This window comes from Trachypithecus francoisi, unplaced genomic scaffold, assembly GCF_009764315.1.
Source record: "Trachypithecus francoisi isolate TF-2019V2 unplaced genomic scaffold, Tfra_2.0 Lachesis_group0, whole genome shotgun sequence".
NCBI lineage: Eukaryota > Metazoa > Chordata > Mammalia > Primates > Cercopithecidae > Trachypithecus > Trachypithecus francoisi.
Genome location: NW_022681453.1, coordinates 75,406,862 through 75,433,318, shown reverse-complemented (window position 1 = coordinate 75,433,318; position 26,457 = coordinate 75,406,862). Strand labels below are relative to the sequence as shown.

The window sequence follows — 26,457 nt, the reverse complement described above, 5'->3', positions numbered from 1 at the left end:
AAAATCCAACATTTATTTTCTATACTTTTCCCCATAATTGAGGACTCCAGAACTTAATTTAAGACTGTTCACATTGTAAGGCCTAAAGGATCTATAGCCTGCTGCTCATCTCTTACCTATACCTCTAGGCAGTCAGCCCGCTCGGGAATTGTTGCAAAGATACATTCCCTCCATACTATCTAGGAGAATAATATCTCGACTACCTTGGTAGGTAAAATCACTTAAAACACTAGCTCCAGGGATACAGTAATCTCTTAAAGTATCTAAACAGACTATGAATCAGAAGAGGATAAGCAAGCCATCTTCAAGAGACTCAGGGAGCATTTTGTCAATTAAAAACAGTAAGGTAACATTTTCCTAAAACATAATGAATAGTGATTCCTTGCTTATAACATAAAAACTTATAATCAACTGCAGTATGATTTCATTTTGAATGCAAAAAATGCTAACAGGTAAAATTTAAATTGTTTCTACCTGCATTGTGTGTCTCCCGGTTTTTCTTTCTGAAACAAAAAGTACAGACAAAAGGTAACATGAAAATAATGGGAAAGTATTTTTACCACTTTATACTTTGAGAATCATAAAAATAAATTTTATGAATTTGTATTTGTTGCAGCAATAAGAAACAATCTGAAGAAACATTTCCGTAATATATATTATGGTATAAAAATCTAATGGCAGAGAATCTCAATACAAATTTAGAAACCACAATTTCTGGAGGTAACTACAACTCTCTATTCTTCCATACCCAGAAGTCATAGGTTGGGAAATGAATCAATCACTGAAAAGCTTAATTAACTATTTCAAAATGTAACTTAGGTGCTGGTAAATTCATGACGTGATGTGCCAAGCAGATGATTTCTGATGTTTGTCCTGCACCTGGGCCAGTACGGGTGTGGGTGTACAGGAGACACAAGCAACAGGAGAGAGTAGTTTTGTAATCCCTAGGGAGGGAGATGTTGCGGCCAACAGCACCCGTGCACAGACAAGTGGCATTTGAGCTATCTTGTATTCATGTACTTTAGGTTGTCCAAACTCTTAAATTTTCTTGAAATCCAATCTACTAAAAGCATTGACCTTCCCTTTTATACACAATTACTCAAAACATTAGCATTCTCTAACAGCTATTTGGTAAGGAAAGAGAATCGTGATTTTAATATTAGTAGAAGCATTGGCCATGCAACTCTAAGCAGAAACATTGCTAAAGGTGCTAGAAACTCAGAAAAAAAGGTTATACAAAGAACCAGAAGTAATATTGTTCTGATATGCATATTAGCATTAATGGATTATAATGTCACAAAATGTCTATTCAAACTGACTAGAGCCTAAATGAACTTAGGTTATACAAAAATTAATACTATAGGCAAGTGAAAATGTTGTTAGCAACAAAACATTTAACATAGATTTGGTAATATATTAACTACTGACAGTCATTCTTGTTATACTGCTAGTAGAATAAGAACAGACAATTTTTTTTCCTTTTTTTTTTTTTTTGAGATGGAGTCTCTGTCACCTAGGCTGGAGTGCAGTGGTGTGATTCTGGCTCACTGCAACCTCTGCCTCCCAGGTTCAAGCAATTCGCCTGCCTCAGCCTCTCGAGTAGCTGGAACTACAGGTACGTGCCACCATACCCAGCTAATTTTTGTATTTTTAGTAGAGACAGGCTTTCACCATGTTGGCCAGGCTAGTCTTGAACTCCTGACCTCACGTGATCCACCAGCCTTGGCCTCCCAAAGTGCTGGGATTACAGGCATGAGCCACTGCACCCGGCCAGGATGGAAAATTTTTAACCATATACCTTTTTCAGTAAATCTGTATTTATCTAAAAATATTTTTGGAGAGTAATAATTTCCTAGGTATCTAAATAAAAGTTCTCTAAGGACTACCTATGTGGCAAAATAGGAACTAATTCTGCTTCTTATCTGCCCAAAGTATATTACATTGGGGCTATGGATACATACCTGTGCTGCTTTTTTGTAGGCGTCTCATTCTCTGTCATTTCTGGCATGGTTACAGTAATAGGAACCTACAAAAGGATAGAAAGACACACCAGAAAGCTTAGTCATTCTAGAATCTTATAAAAATTGATCAATAGCCATTTGATTTGAATATTAAAATGCTAAAAAAAAAACTGACATTGAAAAGCATTGGATTAGGTGTTGCAGATAGAAAGAAGTATAAGAAAATAGGATAAAAGTACTATAATTAGTAAATGTGGAAAATGGTGAATATCAAACGTGAGGTATAGCCAGAAAGTACTTGAGAAAACTTAAGTAGAAAAAATATCACTGCAGGCTTGGAAATCAAGAAAAGTTTAAAGGGGATGTGAATTTGAGCAAGAGCTGGAAAGATAGGTAGAACATACTTGAGTTGGGAGAGTATGCTATTTGTTCATGTGAAGTGTTATACAGAATTTAAACTAAAACAATGGTCCCCAACTCTGAACACAAAAAAACCAAACATGACAAGAGCACAAACATGTAATATTCCATACATGAAAGCAAGCATTCATTCACTCACTCATTTGTTGGGCTTTAACTTCAAACTGCTAGAAGTCTCACATTATCATTTGAATGTCATTAAAATCTGGGCATGAAAATTCTATATATATTTCAATTATCAGGCTACTAAATAATACATGCACTATTGGAAAATATATACATATATGGAAAAGGCCGGAAAGCAAATACATTAATATATTAATCATAGTTAAGTAAGGGTAGTGATATTTTGGTGATTTCATTCTCTTCTTGGACTTTCAAAAATTTCATAATGAAAGCTGTGACACTTTTATATCCCAGAGACTGACAACTGTATTAGTCCGTTCTCATGCTGCCATAAAGAAATACATGAGACTGGGAAATTTACAAAGGAAAGAGGGTTAATTGAGTTACAGTTCCACAGTGCTGGAGAGGCCTCTGAAAACTTACAATCATGGTGCTCTATCACTTCTTGAACACTTTGCTGCTTAGAAATTTCTTCTACTGCATAACCTAAATGATCTCTCCCAAGTTCAAAGTTCCACAGCTCTAGGGAAAAGCAGAATGCTTCCAATTTCTTCACTAAAGCATAGCAAGAGTCACCTTTGCTCTAGTCTCCAAGAAGTTCCTAATCTCCATCTGAGACCACCTCAGCCTGGACTTCGTTGTCCACATCACTATCAGCATTTTGGTCAAAATCATTCGACAAGTCTCTAGGAAGTTCCAAACTTTCCCACATCTTCCTATCTTCTTCTGAACCCTCCAAGTCTTTAGGAAGTTCCAAACTTTCCCACATTTTCCTGTCTTCTTCTGAGCCCTCCAAACTGTTCCAACCTCTACCTGTTACCCAGTTCCAAAGTTGCTTTCACATTTTCAGATATCCTTATAGCAGTGCCCCACTCCCAGTACCAATTTACTGTGTTAGTCCATTCTCACGCTGCTATGAAGAAATGCTCAAGACTAGGTAATTTATAAAGGAAAGAGGTTTCACTGATTCACAGTTCCTCAGGTCTGGGGAGGCCTCAGAAGACTTACAATCATGGTGGAAGGGGAAGCAAACATATCCTTCTTTACATGGCGGAGGGAGGGAGAAGTGGCGAGCAAAGTGAGGAAAGCTCCTTATAAAACCATCATCTCATGAGAACTCACTCACTATCACAAGAACAGCATGAGGGTAACGGCCCCCATGATTCAATTACCTCCCACTTGGGCCCCTCCCATGACAAATGGGAATATGGGAACTACAATTCAAGATGAGATTTGGATGGGGACGCAGCCAAACCATATCAGCAACCTTTCAAAATGAGTCTACCAAGTTGGGATACCTGCTGTGGTACACTGGAGGAAGTGCAAGTAGTGTGGTTTCCCATTTTTTTCTCCGAGAGAGAGAAAAAGTAGCAAGTATGAAGTCTGAAGTCAGAAAGCATGAGTTTAAAATCTGTTTCTGCCACTTCCTAGCTGTCAGGTCTTGGGAAAGTTACATAACCCTCAGAACCTCAGATACTTCATCTACACCGTGAATCATAATAACAGTATTACATTTTTGGATTGTTCCGAGCAGGGAATGAAATTTTGCAGGGACAGCATAAGACCATGTTGCCTAGTAGTAATAAGGATTTAATAAATGTTAGCTTTAAATGTTAGTGAGATATTTCAGGTTAACTTTAGCCCTAGGGAGGAAGGAGAAGGGTCCTGGGAAACAAGTAGACATGAATGCAGGAAGGGGAAGACAGAAAGTACTGAATGAAGCAGCCTGTGGAGAAACGTGTCATCAAAACCCATGTCTCCTATTCCACCTTTTCCCTACCATTTGTGAAGTACCTCTCAGCCTAAAAGCAATGAGCTCACAATAGGTAACCATATGGTGATGGTGGGGGACATGTAATTAAATAAATAAATGAATAATCCCTGTGACCTTCTCACCTAAGGGCTTGCAGAGTTTCTTCACTTTTGATTCCTGGCTTCCAATGCCTCCCGTTTCTGATCCAAATGTATCATCTTCTGCCAGAAGATGGTCTATGGGTTATGCTTTCTTCTTACTACACAAGAGAAAAATCAATGAATATTTATAGTTGCGAGGTGTCCATTAGCACCACGTAAGGCAAGGGCTGACAACCTATGGCATGCAAGCACATTTTTAGTGCCACGAAGGATGATCCTGAATTCTCCCCACCACTTGAAAGCAAATCAATGCAGTTGCTCTCAAAAGTCACTTTCCTATTTGGTTACCAATGCTCCACTCCCACAAAGATGGTAGTCTTACAGCCATTGCATGGTCCCTAAGAGGAGATTCTCTGTTTTCTCTTATGCAAGCTCATTGTCCCTTCGGTCCTCACTAGCTGCTGGTTACTCAAAGTCCTCCACTTGGGTCTTACCCTAACTTCTGTCCTCAATTCTAAAATTATCTTTCCTTCAATTTCCTACCTCCTACTTCTCTCTTGTAAGATTGCCTGAAAACTTACATAGGGACCTTCCCCTAAGGCAGTGACACTAGAAGACAGTCCTCAGACCTTTGCATTGTATGTGTTCTTTAAAAATGTAAATTTGGGGCTTCATTCCAAACATGACAAATGAGAGGTCCGGGTAGGGCTCAGAAATTTGCATTTCCAACAATCTCTTTGGGTGATCTCCCCTCCTCTCCCTCCCCTCCCCTGCCTTACCCTCCCCTCTCCTTCCCTTCCCTTCTCCCTCCATTCCTCCCTCGCTCCCTTCCTTTCTCTCTTTCTTTTTTGTTTTTGGCTTTTTAGGTAGAGAAAAATTTTAGAAACTTCAAGAGAGGGATCTGAATTTTAATAATGCCCCAGATGATTCTGATAGGAAAAAGTTGGAAACACAGGCAGTTATCTTTAATTGGTGAAAGTTCAAGCATCTGCCCAATACCCTAGTTCCAGCCTTTCCTCTGCAGCCCTTTTGAAAGTCTGCAGATAATTTCACATACAATTAAGGTACATAAAGTAAAAGTTCTAGCTGTCTAAACATCTAGAATCTTTTTTTTTCTGGGCTCAGTCCATAACAACCAATATCTACAATCTTAAAGTCAATGACACTAAGGGTCTATCACATAAGTAAACATTCTCTGCACTCAGGTGAAAGCCAGGAATTTAACTGAAAGAGGAATACAACTGTAAATCAAAATCATCCTGTTTACCAAATGCCATTATGAATATCCATCTCAATGTAAAATTATTCAGAGGTCCAATGTTCATTCTATTAAAATTGCATTCCTGATGCTAAAAAAAAGAGCATCTATGGAAAGTAACTATACAATATTTTAATAAATCCCTATTCACTTAATAATTAGCTTATTAATAAAGAAATTACATTTTGAATATATTTACATAACTAAATACAAATATACACTTTAAAATATTTAAAGTGTCATTAAAAATTTTTTTAATTTTTTTTTTTTTTTTTTTTTTTTGAGACGGAGTCTTGCTCTGTCGCCCAGGCTGGAGCGCAGTGGCCGGATCTCAGCTCACTGCAAGCTCCGCCTCCCGGGTTTACGCCATTCTCCTGCCTCAGCCTCCCGAGTAGCCGGGACCACAGGCGCCCACCACCTCGCCCGGCTAGTTTTTTTTTTTTTTGTATTTTTAGTAGAGACGGAGTTTCACCGTGTTAGCCAGGATGGTCTCGATCTCCTGACCTTGTGATCCGCCCGTCTCGGCCTCCCAAAGTGCTGGGATTACAGGCTTGAGCCACCGCGCCCGGCCAAAAATTTTTTTTAATTTTTAAAAATGTTTTTAGAGAAAAGATTTTGCTTTGTCATCCAGGCTGGTGTGCAGTGGCATGATCACAGCTCACTGCAGCCTGAAACTCCTGGGCTCAGGTGATCCTCCCACCTCAGCCTCCTAAGTAGCTAGGAATACAGGCACACACCACTATTCCCAGCTAATTTTTTGTAGAGATGGGCTCTCGCTATGCTGTCCAGGCTGGTCTCTCTCTCTCTCTCTCTCTCTCTTAACTCCTGGCTTCAAGTGATCCTGCTGTCTCAGTCTTCCAAAGTGCTTGGAACCACTGCACCTGGTTCCATTAATATTTTGGCTGCATTAGTTTCTGAATGCCAAAGAATTACATTAGTAATCTCTGAATTATTATGCTTTTATGGAAGAACTATTCCTGAAGTTAGTCAAACCCAGTACTTCTCGAGTGTGGTGCTCAGATAACCTGCATCAAAATCGTATTTTTCAAAACTTTTTTCCTTGAGGTAAACCTTACATATAATAAATTACATAAATCTTATGTATAAATATTCAATGGGTTCTGATGAATGCACACAACTGTATGACCCAACCCCATCAAGGTACAGAACATTATCACCAGAGAAAATTCTTTTTTTTTTTTGAGACGGAGTCTTGCTCTGTTGCCCAGGCTGGAGTGCAGTGGCACAATCTCTGTTCACTGCAACCTCTGCCTCCTGAGTTCAAGCAGTTCTCCTGCCTCAGCCTCCCTAGTAGCTGGGATTACAGGCACCCGCCACCATACTCAGCTAATTTTTGTATTTTTAGTAGAGATGGGGTTTCACCATGTTGGCCAACCTAGTCTCAAACTCCTGACCTCAAGCAACCCACCCATCTTGGCGTACCAAAGTGCTGGGATTACAGGTGTGAGCCACTGTGCCTGGCCTGAGAAAGTTATTTCATGACCCTTTCAAGTCAGTCCCTTCCCCACTCCAGAAGCAAAACCTATCCTAAATTTTTTCACCATAAAACTTCATACAAATATACTGGTTGGGAATTCTTTTGTGTAAAGCTTTCATTAAGCATAATGTTTTTGAAATTCATCTAGTAGTTTGTTCATTTTTATTGAATTCATCTAGTAGTTTGTTCATTTTTATTGCTGACTATAAATATACAACTGCATGTGAATTTGTAACAGAGTTTGTTTATCTGTTTTTCTTTCTTTTTTTTTTTGAGACAGAGGTTCGCTCGTTGCCCAGTTTGGAGTGCAGTGGAGGATCAAGGATGCATCAATGTTCACCACAGATATTGGCCTGTAGTTTTCTTTTATTGATGTGTCTTTGTTTGGTTTGGTATCAGGGTAACACTGGCTTCACAGAATGAGTTTGAAGTATTCCCTCCTCCTCTATTTTTCTTAATAGTTTCCACAAGATTGGTATTAGTTCTTCTTTAGATGTTTGGTAGAATTCAGCAGTGAAGCTATTGGGTCCTGGGCTTTTCTTTGCTGGGAGACATTTAATTATGACTTTGATATCATTACTTGTTATTGGTCTACTTAGGTTTTGGACTTCTTCATGGTTCAATTTTGGTAGGTTGTATGTGTCTAGGAATTTATTTCTTCTAGGTTTTCCAATTTATTGGCATATAGCTGCTTATAGTAGTCTGTAATGATCCTTTGAATTTCTGTGGTATCCACTGTATGTCTATTTCATTTTTCATTTTATTTGGGTCTCCTCTCTTTTTGTCTTGGTTTGTGGATTTTGTTTATCTTTTCAAAAAACAAACTTTCTGGCCAGGTTATGGTAGCTCACACTTGTAATCCCAGCACTTTGGGAGGCCAAGAGAGGAAGTGGCCAACGTGGCAAAACCCTGTCGATACTAAAAATATAAAAATTCACCGGGTGTGGTGGCACATGCCTGTAATTTAAGGCTGAGGCAGGAGAATCACTTGAATCCGGGAGGCGGAGGCTGCAGTGAGCCAAGATCAAGCGCCACTCCAGTCTGAGTGACAGAGTGAGACTCTGTCTCCAAAAAAAAAGAAAAAAGTTTTGTTTTGTCAATCTATTTTATTGTTTTTGTTTTCATTTCAATTTCACTTATTTCTGCTCTGATCTTTACTTAATTTCTTCCACTGCTTTTGAGTTTGCTTTGATACTGCTTTTCTAGTTTCTTAAGATGTACTGTTAGGTTCTTTATTTGAAGTTTTTCTACTTTTTATTTTTATTTTTGAGATAGAGTCTCACTCTGTCACCCAGGCTGGAGTGCAGTAGTGCGATCTTGGCTCACTGCAACCTGCACCTTGCAGGTTCAAGCAATTCTCCCTACCTCAGCCTCCCGAGTAACTGGGATTACAGGCGCCCACCAGCACGCCTGGCTAATTTTTGTAGTTTTTAGTAGAGACGCGGTTTCACCATGCTGGCCAGGCTAGTCTTGAACTCCTGACCCCAGGTGATCTGCCTGCCTCGACCTCCCAAAGTGCTGGGATTACAAGCATGAGCCATCATGCCCAGTCTGAAGTTTTGCTACTTTTTTGATGTGGGTGCTTTCCTCTTATTACCACTTTTGCTGTATCCCATGGGGTTTTGTATGCTGTGTTTCCATTTTTGTTTAAGGAATTTTTAAATTTCCTTCTTAATTTGTTCATTGACCCACTGGTCACTCAGAAGCATATTGTTGAATTTTCCTATATTCACATAGTTTCCGAAGTTTCTCTTATTATTGATTATAGCGTTATTCCACTATGATCAGAGAAGATACTTGATAGTATTTCACCACCATGCCTGGCTTTCCTTTTTTTTTTTTTCGGATTTTTAGTACAGACAGGGTTTTGCCATGGTGGCCAGTTTGGTCTCAAGCTCCTGACTTCAGGTGAGCCGCCTGCCGAGGCGGCCTCCCAAAGTGCTGGGATTAGGCATGAGCCACCACACTCAGCAAGATTATTTCAATTTCATTTCTTTTTTTTTTTTTTTTTTTTTGAGATGGAGTCTTGCTCCGTCACCCAGGCTGGAGTGCAGTGATGCGATCTCAGCTCACTGCCACCTCCACCTCCTGGGTTCAAGCAATTCTCTCCCTCAGCCTCCCAAGTAGCTGGGATTACAGATGCCCACCACCATGCCTGGCCAATTTTTTTGCATTTTTACTAGAGACGGGGTTTCACCATCTTGGCCAGGTTGGTCTTGAACTCTTGACCTTGTGATCCACCCGCCTCAGCCTCCCAAAGTCCTGGGATTACAGGCGTGAGCCACCGGCGAAGCCCAGCTAAAAATGTTTTAAGACTTTGTCCAGGCACAGTGGCTCACACCTGTAATTCCATCACTCTGGGAGGCAGAAGTGGGAGGACTGCTTGAGCCTAGGAGTTCAAGACCAGCCTAGGCAACATAGTGAGACCCTATCTCTACAAAAAATAGAAAAAAGTATCCAGATAGGTGGCATGTGCCTATAGTCCCAAATATTGCAGAGACTGAGGTGGGAGAATCACTTAAGCCTGGGAAGTTGAGGTTGCAATGAGCCATGATCGTGCCACTGCACTTCAGCTTGGGCAACAGAGTGAGACCCTGTCTTGCAAAACAAAACAAAAAACAAACAAACACACAAAAAATCACCACTTGCTTTGTGGCCTAACATAGGATCTATCCTTGAGAATGATCCATGTGCTGAGGAGAAAACTGTATATTCTGCAGCTGTTGGATGAAATGTTCTATAAATATCTATTAAGTCCATTTGGTCAATAGTGCAAATTAAGTCTAATGTTTATTGATTTTCTGTCTGAATAATCTGTCCAATGCTGAAAGTGAAGTGTTGAAGTCTCCAACTATTACTGTATTGGGGTCCATCTCTGTTTTTGATATAATAATATTTACTTTATATATCTGGGTGCTCCCCTATTGGGTGCATATATATTTACAGTTGTTATATCCTCTTGCTGAAATGCTCCCTTTAAAATTATACAATGATGTTGTCTCTTTTTATAGTTTTTGTCTTGAAATCTATTTTATTTGATGTAAGTATGGCTACTCCTGCTCTTATTTTGGTTTCCATTTCTACGGTATATCTTTTCCATCCCTTTATTTTCAGTCTATGTGTGTGTGTCTTTATAAGAGAAGTGTGTTTGTTGTAGGAAACAGATAATTGGGGTTTTTTCTTCTTCTTCTTCTTCCTCTTTAATCCATTCAGCCACTCTATGTCTTTGGATTGGAGCGTTTAGCCCATTTACATTCAATATTATTATTGATAGGTAAAAACTTACTCCCGCAATTTTGTTATCTGTTTTCTGGTTGTTTTATGGTCTTCTCTTCCTTCTCATGTCAGTGTTTTTCTCTGGTGGTATGTTTTAATTTCTTGCTTTATACATTTTGCGTATTTATTGTATTTTTTTGACCTGAGGTTACCATGAGGCTTGCAAATAACATCTTATAACCCACTATTTTGACTAATGACAATCTGATTGCAAAAACAAACAAGCCAAGAGAAAACTGATAAAAACTCTAGTTTTTATGGATAAAAACTATTATCTGGTTTTAAAAACTACAGTTTACTTCATGAACATAAGAGTAAACAGAAAATCTGAATTTTTTTTTTTTTTTTTACATCAGATACAAAACTCTACACTTAAATTTCATCCCCTGCTTTTTTTTTTTTTTTTTTTTTGAGATGGAGTCTCACTCTGTTGCCAGGCTGGAGTACAGTGGTGTGATCTCAGCTTACTGCAACCTCCACCTCCCAGGTTCAAACAATTCTCCTGCTTCAGCCGCCCGAGTAGGTGGGACTACAGGCATGCGCCACCAGGCCCAGCCCAGCTGATTTTTATATTTTTAGTAGAGACGGGGTTTCACTATGTTGGCCAGGATGGTCTTGATCTCTTGACCTCGTGATCCACCCATCTTGGCCTCCCAAAGTGCTGAGATTACAGGCGTGAGCCACCATGCCCAGCCCATCCCCTGCTTTTTAACCTTCTGATGTTTCTACTTTATCTGATTACACTACGTTTTAAAATGTTGTAGTTATTATTTTTGATAGATTTGTCTTTTAGTCTTCCTACTCAAGACATGAGTAGCTTACACACTAGAATTATAGTGTTAAAATATTCTGTTAAATTATAGTGTTAAAATAATAGTGTTAAAAGGTATGTTACCACATACCTTCAGACAATTTCTTATTGCTTGTTAACATCTTTTTCTTTCAGGTTGAAGAACTCCCTTCAGCATTTCTTGTAGGACAGGTCTGGTGTTGACAAAATCCCTCAGCTTTTGCTTGTCTGGGAAAGTCTTTATTTCCCCTTGATGTTTGAAGTGTATTTTCACTGGATATAATATTCTAGGATAAAAGTCTTTTTCTTTCAGCACTTTAAATATGTCATCTGACTCTCTTCTGGTCTGTAAGGTTTCCACTGAGAAATCTGTGGCCAAACATACTGGAAATGCTTTATATGTCATTTTTTTCTTTCCCTTGCTGCTTTTAGGATCCTTTTTTATCCTTGACCTTTGGGAGTGTGATCATTACACGTCTTGAGGTAGTCTTCGTTTAGCTAATTTTTCTTAGTGATCTATAACCTCCTTAGACTTGAATACTGGTATCTTTCTCTAGATTGGGAAAGTTCTCCAATATTACCTCTTTGAATAAACTTTCTACTTTGAATAAATCTCTCTCTCCACTTCCTCTTTAAGATTAATAACTCTTAGATTTCCCCTTTTGAAGCTGTTCTCTAAATCCTGTAGGCATGCTTCATATTTTTTTCTTTTGCCTCCTCTGAGTATTTTCATATAGCCTGTCTTCAAGCTCACTCATTCTTTCTTCTGCTTGATCCATTCTACTGTTGAGAGACTGATGCATTCTTTAGTTTGTCTACTGAATTTTTCACCTCCAGAATTTCTGCTTGATTCTTTTTAATTATTTTAATATCTTTATTAAATTTACCTGATAGGATTCTGAATTTCTTCTCTGTGTTATCTTGGATTTTGTTAAGCTTCCTCAAAACAGCTATTTTGAATTCTCTGTCTCAAAAGTCACATATCTCTGCCACTCTGGAATTGGTCACTGGTGCCTTATTTAGTTCATTCAGTGAGGTCATGTTTTCCTGGATGGCCTTGATGCTTGTGAATGTTGGTCAATGTTTGTGCACTGAAAAGTTAGATATTTATTCCAGTTTGTTTTGTCTGGCTTGTTTGTACCCATACTTCTTCAGAAGGCTTTCTAAGTTATTCAACAGGAAATAAGTGTTGTAATCTAAGTCTTTGGTCACTGCAACCATATGTACATTAGGGGGCACTCCCAAGTCCAGTAATGCTGTGACTTTTGCAAAGGTACCACTTTAGTGGTCTTGAGAAAGATCCAGAATTCCCTAACGTATCAAGCGGAGTCTCTTGTTCTCTTCCTCTATTTCCTCCCAAGCAAACGGAGTCTCTTTCTTCATGCTGAGTTGCCTAGAGTTGGGTGTGGAGTCATGCAACACTCCTGTGGATAAACCCACTGAGACTGCTGGGACACACCTGAAGCCAGTACAGTATTGGGTTTTGCCCAAGGCCTGTGGCAACTATCTCCTGACTATCACTGAAGTTTATTCAAGCCCGGGGGCTCTCTACTGAGCAGATGATGAATCCTGCCAGGACTGGGTCTCTCCCTTCAGGGTCGTGGGTTCCATTCTGGCCCAGTGGGGGGTCTAGAAATGCACTCCAGGAGCCAAAGCCTGGAATCTTCAGGAGTCTACTTGGTGCTTTATTTTATTGTGGCTGAGCTGGTACCTGAGTTATAAAACAAAATCCTCTTTATTCTTCCCTCTCCTTTTCTCAAGCAGGAGTCTCTCCTGATGGCCACCACAGATGAGAAATGTGCTGGGTTACACCTGAAATGGGCAGTTTTGGGTCTTGCCCAGGGCCCACGGCAACTACTGACTGGCTACTGCTGATATTTATTCAAAACCCAATGGCTCTTTAGTCAGCAGGTGGCGAATTCTGCCAGGAGTGTAGCCTTCTCTTTAGGGCAGTGGGTTCCCTTCCGGCATAGGGTTGGTCTAGAATTGTCATCCAGAAGCTATAGTCTAGAATGGGGGCTTTATTTTACTGTGGCTGAGCTGGGATCCAAGTTGCAAGACAAAATGCTCTTTACTTTTCCCTCTTCTCCTGGAGCTGCAAGCTGTGATGTCTGAGTTGGAGGAGTGGTGATGCAAGCACTCCTTTGGCCACCCCACCTAGTATTTCACTAGGTCGTGTGCAACCCATGTTCACTGGTTCCAAGCCCATTGCAGCACTAGGACTTGCACAGGAATTGCAGGTCTTGTGGCCTAGACTGCCTTTCAAGTTCATTTAGAACACCAGAGCACTTTAGCCCTCAGTGGTGGGGCTAGCTGGAACTTGTGTTCCAACTGATAGGATGGATGACTTCCCTCTGGCAAGGGCTGGTCTAAATGCTCCCCCTGTGGGCATCAGCTCAATTCTGCCCTGCGCTGCTTTCCACTGCGACAGAGCAGCACTGAATTCCAATGAAAAGTTGCACAGTCACTTTGCTCTCTCTCCCGCAAGCACAGAGATTCTCTCTGCATGGCTGGAGGAGGGGGAAAGGGTGGTGTAGGCAATGCAAGGCTGTCTTTCCTACCCTCTTCAGTGTCTCCTTCCTTGATATGATGCTAAAACTAGGTACTGTGATCACTTACCTGATTTTGTTTTCTTTGTAGAGACAGGGTCTCACTATGTAGAGCAAACTGGTCTCAAACTCCTGGCCTCAAGCAATCCTCCACCTCAACCTCCCAACCTGCCAATATTACAGGTGTAAGGCACAGTGCTTGGCCACCTGATATTTGGTTCTTATGTGGATAGTTGTTCTGCAGCATGGGGGCAATTGCTGGAGGGTTCTATTCAGCCATCTTGCTCTGCCTCATCCCCTCCTCAGTGCTTGTGATCTATATATGACATCTTTCCCAGCTTTCCAACAATAATTACAGTAATTCTTATTTTCCTACTTTCTTATTCTTTTTATTTGTTACTTAACTGGATTTTTTTCATTATGCAAATGAAATACGCTTGTATTTATCTACTCAGATCATACCGAAGGAGTTAAGTTGTGAAAAGAAGTACTCTTTTCCTCCTTAAATTTCCTATTAACACTATTCAAGTATCTATTTCTATAATATGATTTTCTCCTTTTTTGTCCTTTATTTTTTGGAAGTGAATACTAAGTCTAGCCCACACTCAAAGTGAGGAGAATTAATCTCTACCTCTTAGAAAAAGGATTATGTAAATATATTTATAATTATTCTGCAAGGAAGATCTGTCACTTCTCCCCTATTTATTTATTCAATAATTTATTTATATCAGTATGGACTCATGGAGATTCATTGTATTCTTCAGATCACAATTCAATGCTAGGGTTAATATGTTGTTCAAATTGTCCACACATTGGCCATTGGGTGCTCTTTTGGATTAGCTGTTGTGTCCTTTATGCACACACACACGCGCACACGCGCACGCGCACACACACACACACACACACACCCTTTCTAGCACTTCCTTACTTTTTGGTACTACAAGATACTCCAGGCTCATCTTGTGTTTCCCCTGCCCCACTCTCAGAATCAGCTTTCCATCCAAGGAATTTTTGTTCCTTTCATTGGAGAATGGAATTTAGAAGCCAAGATCTAGGTGCTGTCTGTTCTCATTGCTACTGGGGTATCACTGCTTCCAGGCCTTCTCAGCAGACACAGCTATAATGTATGTCTATTAACCCCTGTATAGACATAGATCTACATTTGCCTCTGTATCTATCTGTATTTATATTTTAAAAAGCATGAGTTTATACTTACATCTCTGATTCTAATCTAGCACCACAGGGCTCAGTATAGTCTCCCCCCCTGCTTATTTGTAATATCTTTCTGACAGTGAGAAATCTGGCTCCCAATATCTACAATTACTTTTACTAATTTCCTCAAACCTAATAGCCATATAAATTGGTTCCAGAATGCTAACTCCACTCCTCATAGTTCTTTTAAGGATCAACTGACATCATACACATCCAAGGTCCTTTAAGGCAAGAACAACTTTGTTCTTTTATCCCAAGGGCTTAGCACAATACACGCACCATGTGTAACTCAAATGCTTATTGAACGAACAATGGTCTTCTGAAACTAGTATAGCTAAATTTATACAAATGTAAAATATTATTATAATCATTAATAAGTTTGCTTTGTAGTATAACTGTAAAACTGACTCCAGGGTCAGCTAATTCAAAGTTTAACTCCTTGGTCTGAGGCTAGTCCCGTGATATATGATCACCTATCAGTAATGTTTTCTCCTCTGTTACTGAATGGCCCTCAGTGCCATCTGCAGGGAAGGCCACCCCCCATCATTTTTTTTTTTTTTTGAAACGGACTCTCGCTCTGTCTCCCAAGCTGGAGTGCAATCATGTGATCTCAGCTCTATGCAAACTTCACCTCCCGAGTTAAAGCAATTCTCCTAAGGCCTCAGCCTCCCAAGTAGCTGGGATTACAGGTACTCACCACCACGCCTGGCTAATTTTTTGTATATTTAGTAGAGACAGGGTTTCACCATGTTGGCCAGGCTAGTCTCGAACTCCTGACCTTGTGATCCGCCCACCTTGGCCTCCCTAAGTGCTGGGATTACAGGCATGAGCCACTGCACCTGGCCAGAAGGCCCATTTTGAATTCACACTCAGCAAACCTAGTCTGTCTCTCATCAATTACTCCTAGAGCAGTGGTTCTGAAAACTGAATACTCACCAGAATCACCAGAATTCATTTCCAGAGACTGGTTTGGTATATAGGATATAGTGTTCTTGAGGGCAGGTATCTGAGTGTGTTTCATTCACCGATGTACTCTAAGTGCCTAGCATCATGCTAGGTACATAAGTGGGTAATCAACAAGTATTTGTTGAATGAAGGAATGAGTGACTGAGGTGAGGTGCAAGAATTTTTCAAAACTCCTGAAATGATTCCAAAGCACAGCCACTGAGGTCATTAATACAGATGCTGGTCGGGCGCGGTGGCTCACACCTGTAATCCCAGCACTCTGGGAGGCTGAGGTGGACAGATCACGAGGTCAGGAGATCGAGACCATCCTGGCTAACATGGTGAAACCCTGTCTCTACTGAAAAATACAAAAAAAATTATTTGGGCGTGGTGGGGGGGTGCCTATAGTCCCAGCTACTCCGGAGGCTGAGGCAGGAGAATGGCGTGAACCCGGGAGGCGGAGCTTGCAGTGAGCCGAGATTGTGCCACTGCACTTCAGCCTGGGCGACAGAGTGAGACTCTGTCTCAAAAAAAATAAAAAAATAAAAATACAGATGCTGTCAAGCCCCCATGTACCCTTCACCTCACATCAATGAATGAAATTGTATAGTAAATAGAAAAAGCCTTGATGTCAGACATAGGATCACATCTCAAAGCTGGCAGGTACTGGCTATCTGATTTTGAAATTAGTACCCTTTAGAGTCTCAGCATCCTCACATTTAAAACTGTGAGAGTCTCACCAGCTTCTCAGAGGACTGTTATGAGTTTACATGATGATACATTTTATGGATCTAGCAAAGTGCCTGGTACCTAGCTGGTGCTCAATACACGTTAGTTGCCTTTCTTCCATTTCCCCCTTAATTTACTGAGAAGACAGAAGTCAAGTCATCTGGTCCAAGTTCCTTAACTGGATTCTACATTTACCATAAATCCTAAAAATCTATAAATCTATCATTTCAGGCCTCCAGGACTTCTTAAAGTTAATTATTTGATCTGAGAAAAGGGACCCTATATTTGATTCTTTCCTCTTTAGCACTTTATTTTCTCTCTTAACCATCTCTCCTTCCAAAATGCAAGGATTTTCCGCATGTTAAACAAGAATTTACTGCCTTTTCTGCCTACAAGTCTATTTCTCTCCCCATGTTCCTGTGAAACTTCTCACCTCTCCAACTTGGCCAGTGTCTCCTAAACCTTCTGGCTGCTCCAGCCAACCAAAGCTGCTTCCTTGGAGGTCAGGGGCTATTTTTCACCAATCATAGATGATTTCCCTCTTGGCAGGATTTGAGGCTGTTGATCTCTCTCTTTCTTGAAATTCTCTCTCCTAGGTTGTCTTTCTCCTCTCCTATTATGCATCCTCTTTCTCTAACATGAACACTTTTCTTTCTCCTTTGAGTTCCAAGGTTCAACACTCTCCTCTCTTTTTCAGGTTTGCTTTTTCCCTACAAAGGTCCAAACTGTTTCTGTGTAAAAGCCTTTACGTTTTTGTAAGAAAGCTACCTTTCAACTCTGACTTTGCTCCAAATCTCTCTTCAGAACATTGCATTTTGAACAAATTAACAAGTCTGTTTGGAATGTGTTAAATTCCCTTTTCTCTTAAGATATATATTTCCAAGTTCTCCATTTTATCAATGACACCAAAATTTAACCTGGCTCTAGACCCAAAAATAATCTTCCTACCTTCTCACCAAATCCTATTAATTATTTTCATAATGCTCATCTCTTCCCCTTTGTTATGACCACCTTAGATTAGGCCCCATTTTACACATGTCTGGCCTTAGGCAGTCTTTGTTATTGCCCTCAGCCTTTCTCCCATTTGATGGATTTTATACCCCAATGTCTTATCAGTCTTTTCAATTCGGCACATTTACCATGTCCTCTCCTGCTTCAGCATCTACAGTACTATTTTCCATGATCTACTGCATCACATCCAAACTCCAGGTCTTGGCATTCTTGACTGTACCTTCTTCACTGGCAGGTCTCACCTACCCACTTCCATCTAGCACAACACATATAAAAGGAGGGTTTTCTAGCTAATCATGCCATCTACCCTTCCCTCCTCTTCAATTCAGACAGGTTTATCCCTGTGCACCTTATCAGCTAGTTCACTTTGTGCTAAATCCATGCCATTTTCCCACTGAAAGGACCTTTCCACTTTGCTCTGTTTATCCAAATCCAACCCTTTAAAGTCCGGGGCAAGTCTATCCTCCTCTATAAAATTTTTCCTAATATTTCTAGCAAAACTAAACCCTCTACCTATACTCTGGACTCTATCACTCTCACTACTTAGTAAACTTCTTATAGAATATCCCTTTTCTCTCATACATTATTAATCCCTCCTTCCCTCTTTGTACTTTTCCATTAAAAATATCCTTATTCAGAGCCAGGCACAGTGGCTCACACCTGTAATCCCAGCACCTTGAGAGGCCAAGGGAGGTGGATCACTTGAGCTCAGGAGTTTGAGATCAGCCTGGGAAATAAGGCAAAACGCCATCTCTACCAAAAATACAAAAAATTAGCCAGGCATGGTGCTGCAAACCTGTAATCCCAGCTAACCAGGAGCCTGAGGTAGGAGGATGGCTTGAGCCCAGGAGGCGGAGGTTCCAGTGAGCCAAGATTGCACCACTGCACTCCAGTCCGTGAGACAGAGTGAGACTCCATCTCAACAAAAAATTAAAATAAATCCTTATTCAATTTTTTCTTTTTTTTTTTTTGAGACGGAGTCTGGCTCTGTCGCCCAGGCTGGAGTGCGGGGGCCGGTTCTCAGCTCACTGCAAGCTCCGCCTCCCGGGTTTACGCCATTCTCCTGCCTCCGCCTCCCAAGTAGCTGGGACTACAGGCGCCCGCCTCGTCGCCCGGCTAGTTTTTTGTATTCTTTAGTAGAGACGGGGTTTCACCGTATTAGCCAGGGTGATCTCGATCTCCTGACCTTGTGATCCGCCCGTCTCGGCCTCCCAAAGTGCTGGGATTACAGGCTTGAGCCACCGCGCCCGGCCTCAATTTTTTCTATGTAAAAACCTAAAATGATTTTTCTCCTGATCTTGCAACTCCCTATAGGTGTCCACATTCTTCCTCCCAACCACCAGGCTTCTTGAACAAGTTGTTTACATTTACTACCCCCCGCTTCCTCACTTCCTATTCACTCTTCAACCAGCTGTTACCTGACTTTTATTACTAAAACTGCTTACACCAAGCTCACCAAAAGACTTCTGCGCTGCCAAATCCAACGAACTTTGTAAGAAATCTGTTGTTTTAGCCTTCTGACAATAATATCCTGCCTCTCCTTTGGAGATCTTCTCTGTCCCATTCCTGAAATCTGATGGGACCATCAAACATAGGCCCACCTCTGGGGTGGGCATAGGGCTAACTAATAAGACTCCCTGCACAAGCAGGAAAGTTTGCTGAGGTTGAGTTAGCCCCATGGATCCTTGTGATCCTGGGAGCTTCTGTTTTCCTGGCCTTCCCAAGGCTTCATTATTCTATCTTCCTTTCTTTCTGTGAGTTTATCCAGTATCCACTTGCTGCTTAAGTTAGCTAAATTCAATTTCTATGGTTTATAATCAAAGAGAAATTGGACCCTCAAATGACACAAAGGTAGATAGTAGTGACACCACAAATTTCTTCTCCCTATCTCCTTCACTTTGGTTTCTGCTGTTTATGGAATTCCTGAGAACTCTTCATTATCCTCTTTAAAGCTTTCTCTGACCCCTAGAGCAGTGGTCCCAACCTTTTTGGCACCAGGGACTGGTTTCGTGGAAGACAATTTTCCCATGGACAGGGAGTGCAGCAGATGGTTTTGGGATGAAACTGTTCCATCTATCTCACGCATTAGATTCTCATAAGGAACGCGCAACCTAGATCCTTTGCATGCGTGGTTCAGAATAGGGCTCGAGCTCCTATGAAAATCTAATGCTGCCACTGATCTGACAGGAGGGTAGCTCATCTCCTGCTGTGCGGCCTGGTTCCTAACAGGACACTTGGGGACCCCTGCCTTAGAGGTTAGACTAAATACCCTTCTTCATACTCCCAAACATCCTAATACTCCACAATGTCTTAACATGAAATACAATCTGTATACTTACTAGTTTTCATCACCAGACTATAATAAATGGTAGAAACTTATTACTCCATTACTGGGTGCTAAATATTGAGAATACAAATATGAAAAAATTCATATTATTCATATTACTGAGAATAGAAACATGAAAAAAAATTTCATGTTTGTATCCTCAACAATTAGCACTCAGTAATTGAGTAATAAATGTCTGCTGAAAGAAAATCTGATCTTTCCTTTTTTTGTATTAATCATTACATCATAGATTTTACATACTTATGTTTAATTTAGCATCTAATGAATACTCCATTGAGTTCCTTAAACAATCCTCCCAGTAAGCCTAAAAAGTTCTTAATGAGCTGAGTGCACCATTTACTATTTCTGTATTCTCTTTAGCACCTAACAGTGTTGGGCACATAGTAAATACTCAATAAATACTTGGTGAACTGAATTAAAAACACAGTATTAGCACACTAATAGAAACAACTTATTATGCCCTACCGATCTAATTAAAAGATCTGGCCTTCTGAAGTACTGCAATTGTCCCCATGTGGAAATTTTAATGAGAAAAAGAAAAATTATCCAATTGGACAGTTAACCACGTTTCTCTTAGCAAGAGTTCCACAAGTATTTTATGAATAATAAGTGTACACCTTTACAGCACAGAGTAAAAGACTCAAGACACATATACGCCTGTGCATATTGGAAGGAAGATTACATATTTAAGGGGTCTGTCACAACTACAATCACTTAGATTCTAATAACCTTTAACAAATCTATAATGGGAGTACAGGACATAAAATAGTTAATAGCAAAATCAATTAATGCCAAATCAACTTATGTTCAAGATGTATATGGCTATCTTTTTATAATATATAACATGGCAGTCATTTACTCATTCAAGAACATTTATTAACCGCCTAGTAATCACAAATGCAATGTTAGGTCCTAAGAATACAAAGATAAAACAGTTCCTATGTTGGTGGAGTTCTATTTCTGCCATGTTGCAATGGTATTCAAGAATATGTGAATGGTACCCCCTGGAGTTGCTCAACATGGAGGCCCTGGTTAGCAGTATGGTGGGGAAGGCATAAAAACACATACTTACGGCAATGTGCTAAGTGCTAACACAGAAATAAGTACAAACTGTTACAGGGCCATGGAAGATAAATAACTTACTAATGAAATCAAGAAAAGATATGAAAAAAAAACGGATGTCTATACATGAATTCAATGCTAGTTAAGGTATAAGGAAGCTACTAACATACGTCAGATGAAATCAAACCTAAAACTATGGTTGCAGGAAGAGTCAGAAGGGTTCCAAACCAAACCAATCCAACTTAAAGAAAACCACCGCAGAAGAGATGAAAAATAAAATATTCCTTATCATTACATTTGAGAACAATGAAACACACACACAGAACTTAAACTGCCACATACTGTAAGCCTAAAGAGAATCTTTTAAACATGTAGCATAGAAGTTCAAAGGGAGTCGATCACTAAGAACTAGAGTAAGCTATCCAGAAAACTTTCATAAAAGTGTAATTAGAACTATTGTTGGCAGGAAGGAGGAATAGAGTAAAGGTGTCCATATCCTGAGAAAGGTCAACATCTTTAGCAAAAGCAGTGGGGGGAAAGTTGGACACATGAGTGAAGCCTGATTTAGAAAAGCCCAGAACACAAGCTTAGCTTTTGGACACTGTTCTAGTCTCATGGGAGTTCTCAGCCAGGGCTACTGAACAGAATTACCTGGGGAGCTTTAAAAAATATGCCCAAGGCAGAGCTTTACTCCAGATCAAAAATAAGAGAATTTCTGGGGGAAGTGGCCTGGGCATTAAAACTTAAAGACACACAAGGTGATGCTCATCTACAGTGTGAATTGAGAACCACTGGGCTAGAGAACAGAGAGGTAAAGGATGACAGATATGATTAAGGCTCAAGATTGATTTAAGACCCTGTTTATAAGCAACAAATTTGAGCTGATAACCTGTTGAAGCTTATCTTCTAACCCGAGTTAAAAATTCTCAGTTTAAGTGTTTCTTTTCCCTTGTTGACAAAGCTAAGCTCTGAAAATAAGAAAAGTACCCATCAATTTCTCATACATGACTGGTTCATTGAGTGTAAGGTCTACAACTTTAGAATTTTACTTCCATGATGTTCCATAGACGACTAACCTAGCAAATAAGTACTTCAATTCTAAGCTGCTCTTACATCCCTGCAATGCACTCCTTTTATATTAGGGAATGTTCTAGGCTGCTTCCAGATTTTGCACAACTCCTAAATACAGCGAGATCCCAACACCTATGTACATCTAAGTCTTTTAGCTTAGACCAGGAGGGTCCAATCTTTTGACTTCCCTGGGCCACTTGGGAAGAAGAATTGTCTTGGGCACCCACAAAACACACTAATGATAGCTGATGAGCTTCAATAAATAAGTAAATAAATATCACATACAAAAATCTCATAATGTTTTTAAAAAGTTTAAAAATTTGAGGCCGGGAGCGGCGGCTCATGGCTGTAATCCCAGCACTTTCGGAAACCGAAGCAGGCGGATCACCTGAGATCAGGAGTGCAAGACCAGCCTGGCCAACACGGATAAACCCTGTCTCTACTGAAAAAAAAAAAAAAATTAGCTGGGCTGGTGGCGTGCGCCTGTAATCCCAGCTACTCAGGAGGCTGATGCAGGAGAATTGCTTGAACCCAGGAGGCGGAGGTTGCAGTAAACTGAGATAACACCACTGCACTCCAGCCTAGGCGACAGAGTGAGACTCCATCTCAAAAAAAATAAAAGAAAGTTTGCGAATTTGTCTTCTTGTCTTGGGCTGCATTAAAAGCCATCGTCGGAAAGGGGTTGGACAAGCTTGGCTTAGACTAAAGCAAAACTGCTTTAAGATTAAGTATTCATTCTTGCATGGATACATTACACTACTTCTGCTTTCAGAAGTGCCATTACAATGTATTTTACTTATTTTGTAACAAATACTTTCAGTATAAAGAGAAACAACACATGTATCCCAAACAACAACTCTGTACTATGTTATTAAACAAGAGTCCTGTGAGGGAGAAAACAGTCATCAAGGTGAATGGAGAGTAGGACAGCCTGTTGATCCTTTAAAAAGTAAGTTTGTCTGTTTGGTTTTCTTTACAAAAGAGCAAACCTGAGTATGTTTCAGGATCCATGTTACTCACCGTAATATTTATTCAAGAAAACTGTACGTTGTTTATAGGTAAGGAAATGTCTTCTTTACCTACACAGTTGGCCACGAGTATCTTGTTTTGTGTGGTGTTAGGTTACTGTATCTACTTGACGGTAAAAATGTTATGAGAAGGGAAGTTGAAATTCTGCACTTTGGTTTAGGCAGTCTCTTATTTCCAGATAAAGTTAATAAACGCAAAGGACCATATCCCAATGTAACGGGGAGGGCTGGGAGGACAAGCTTCAAGAACGAGTGGGGTGAATTCAACTATCAAAATTGTAAACATGAACAAGAGCCCAGGAATCTTATATTTCATCCGGATACAAGAAAGTAGATTTCAAGAGTTGGTCATTCCCTTGCACTGCTTCTATTCAGAAAGCAAAAGAAAGGCTTCTAAAAAGAAAACACAAGCCTAACACTTCGACAGAAGGGTGAGAGGGAAACAGCAAGCCACATGAGTCTGACGAACGGGTACGAAAGAAATTCAGAGGGCGAGGAAAGAAGGGGAAAGAAGAAGACAGGAAAAGGTGAAGGAGGCGGGCAAAGGCCATCTGGTGTGAATCTGGCTGCCCAGCTCTTTATGCACTCAGGGCAGCGTGGGGCCCCTCTCGCCCCGAGCGCATCTACGAGTTGGGGCGCAGTGCGAGCCCCCCACGGGCCTGGCAGCCGGGGACACAGGGCTGGCGGGAGAAGAGGGGTGCGCACGCCGCGGGCGCTGGCACCCCACGAGGTGCTGCACGCAGGGGTCCCCAGGAAGGAGGCGCACTTAGCGCAGCCCTGGCCTCCGGGAGCAGGAAGGGGGTGGGTGGAGCTGAGCCCGGGGCCGCCCCCCGGAGCCGCCCCCGCAGCCCGGGCCCCCGCCCCCCGCCCCGGCTGTCAGTGGCCCCCTCCCGCAGTCACTTACCCGCCGGCTGCGCGGTCTCGGCCGCGGTGGCGGCGGGGACGGCGAAGACCCCCGCCTGGGTCATGATCCCAGGAGGGGAAGGCAGGAGTGTCTGACCGTCTGGACGAATCTCTCCGTCCGCGGCCGCCGCCTGCTCCTCCGGGGCTGGGGGAGCGCGGGCCCAGGCCCTCCTCTCCCCCCGCCCCCGCCGCCTCTTTTTACGGCCACCGCCGCCGCTGCGAGCCCGAGCCCTCAAGGCCGGAGACCCGGCGGCAGCGCGGCCTCAACTTTCCCAGCCCCCCTCCCCCCGCCCTTCCCCGCCCCTCCCGCGGTCGCAGCTCGGCAAGCGAACAGCCTACCCTGGGCGCGCCGCGCTCCCGCCTCTGTCACTCAGCCCGCCAATCAGGCTGCGGGAACGCTGCCATGATAGCCAATAAGAAGACAGAATACCGTTGCGCTTAGGCTTAGAGGGCGGGAGGAGGCGGAGAGAAAACCAAGGAGTGAACGGGGTTGGGGCGGCCCAATGAGGAGGGCCGGGGGGCGGAGGTGTGCAAGTTGGGTTGAAGGAACAGGAAATATTCTTAAAGGTAGAGTGACGGACAGGAAGGAAAGCCAGTAGATGAATGGGAAAGAGGTGGGCCTGGTTCCTTAAAGGGGACGCCTTGAGAACCTAGAAAAGAAGATGTTCTAAGAAACTTCTTTCTACCTTGTTCGGTGGCCTCTTTCCTTCGTCTTTCAGTAGGAGTTTGGAAGTGGAAAAATTGAAAAGAAAGAGGGCAAGGAAGTCTTTCGGAATAGCCCCTCTTAACGTGGAGGGCAGGGAGGCAAGAAGATACCTCTTACTAAATGTGGAGAAGAAAGAGAATCAGGCGTCTCCGACTTCTCGATAACTGGAAGATTGTTGCTGACTTGGCGCTGCTCGCATTCGTAGGCTGTGGTCTCTTGTCATCCTTTATTTGCAGCAACACACAGATTTCTGCGAACTGGAGATGCCCATGTTCAGAAATGCTCTGGGGGCCTCCCAGCTGGGACAAGGGAGTTTGGCATTGGGGGATGGGGTTTGAAATCTCAAGCCTGGGTTACTAAAGACCTGGATCTAGCAGAGGTAGGGCTACGGGTCACGAAATGGAGACCTGAGTGCCCCTTAACTCCTAGATGGGTGTGGAGTCCTTGGAACCGTGATCACAACTCCCTTTCCCTAGTTTCGCTTCATATTTTATAACCCCCTCCTGAAACAGGTGTCCTCCACCTAGTTGTGATTATAGATTTCCAAGCCCTTCCACAACCAGATTTGGAAATATCCCAGATCTTTGCTGTCCATGGGCCAACTTCTGTCCATGGACTAACTTCCAGATCAGGTAACTTCCAGAAGGTGCACACAGGGCATGGCATAATGGGAATTACTTGAGCTTGTATACAGAAGCAGCAGAAATCGCATTGAGCAAAAGGGTAAAGTTAACAGTAACGGAGTCTTATGTTTGTACAGTGGATTGAAAAGCTATGATGAAACGGAAGGCCTGTAGTGTTGCTTATAAACTGTGGTACTAATAAACAGGCTAGAAATCTTTAACTCATCCATCTAGGCACACGTAGTTCGAATTAGCCTTTGAACAGACTTGGCACATCCAAATCAAAGCTGCAGATAAGAAAGATTCTACGAGTCAGAGCCATAATAGCAATGCTTATAACATCACCATAAAATTGTATAGTATTGGTATGCTCAGCCATAGGAAACAATTTCCAATGTGTTCAGGTGTTTCTCGTTAACAAATATCATATCTAGGGTATGCATGATTTCCTAAACAACTGCAATGCATCAATTCTAAAGTAAAGCCACACAAATAATTTTGATGATTCATGAAACATAATTTAACCGTTTCTTTAAAAATACACATTAATATATTTCTGGCACGATATAGACATAGAAAAGAAGAGCAATTTCTGTTTGATAAAGATCAGAATATTAGCTTTTTAAATTAATCCTTATTTCCTAAGTGTAGCCTTTCTCTTTTCTTTTCTCTTTTTTCTTTTTCTTTTCCTTTCCTTCCCTTTTCCTTTCCCTCTCCCTTTTCCTTTCCTTTCCTTTGTTTTCTTTGTTTTCTTTTTTCCTGCGACAGGGTCTCCCTCTGTTGCCAAGGCTGAAGGTCAGTGGCACTGTAACAGCTCACTGCAGCCTCCACCTCCCAAACTCAAGCGATCCTCCCACCTCAGTCTCCCAAGTAGCTGGAACCACATACCCGGCAATTTTCTTTCGGGTAGAGATGGGGGTCACATTATGTTGCCCAGGTTGGTCTTCAACTCCTGGGCTGAAGCCCAGAATCTTTTTCTTGACTTTACCCATTCAACATCCGTTTCAGATAATCACACCAGTCCTATTTTCGAACCAGCTGGCAGTGCTTCAGTGACCTATATTGGTGGTAGTATATACTGGCCAAGT

At 41.6% G+C, this 26,457-nt stretch overlaps 1 protein-coding gene across 2 annotated transcripts in view; it reads right to left on the bottom strand.

Annotated features, from left to right (window-relative positions):
* Positions 1–24,361, bottom strand: part of USF3 (upstream transcription factor family member 3) — a 44,131-nt gene extending 19,770 nt beyond the window's left edge. The window contains exons 1-4 of one of the 2 annotated variants that reach the window (XM_033211243.1): positions 24,042–24,361; positions 4,404–4,519; positions 1,962–2,026; positions 475–503 (exon numbers count right to left, since the gene is read on the bottom strand). In XM_033211243.1, coding sequence (XP_033067134.1) covers positions 475–503; positions 1,962–2,008 — 76 coding nt within the window. In that variant the 5' untranslated portion in view covers positions 2,009–2,026; positions 4,404–4,519; positions 24,042–24,361. The remainder of the gene's footprint in view (positions 1–474; positions 504–1,961; positions 2,027–4,403; positions 4,520–24,041) is intronic. The other variant, XM_033211245.1, reaches the window with a different exon arrangement.
* Between the last annotated feature and the right edge of the window lie 2,096 nt (positions 24,362–26,457).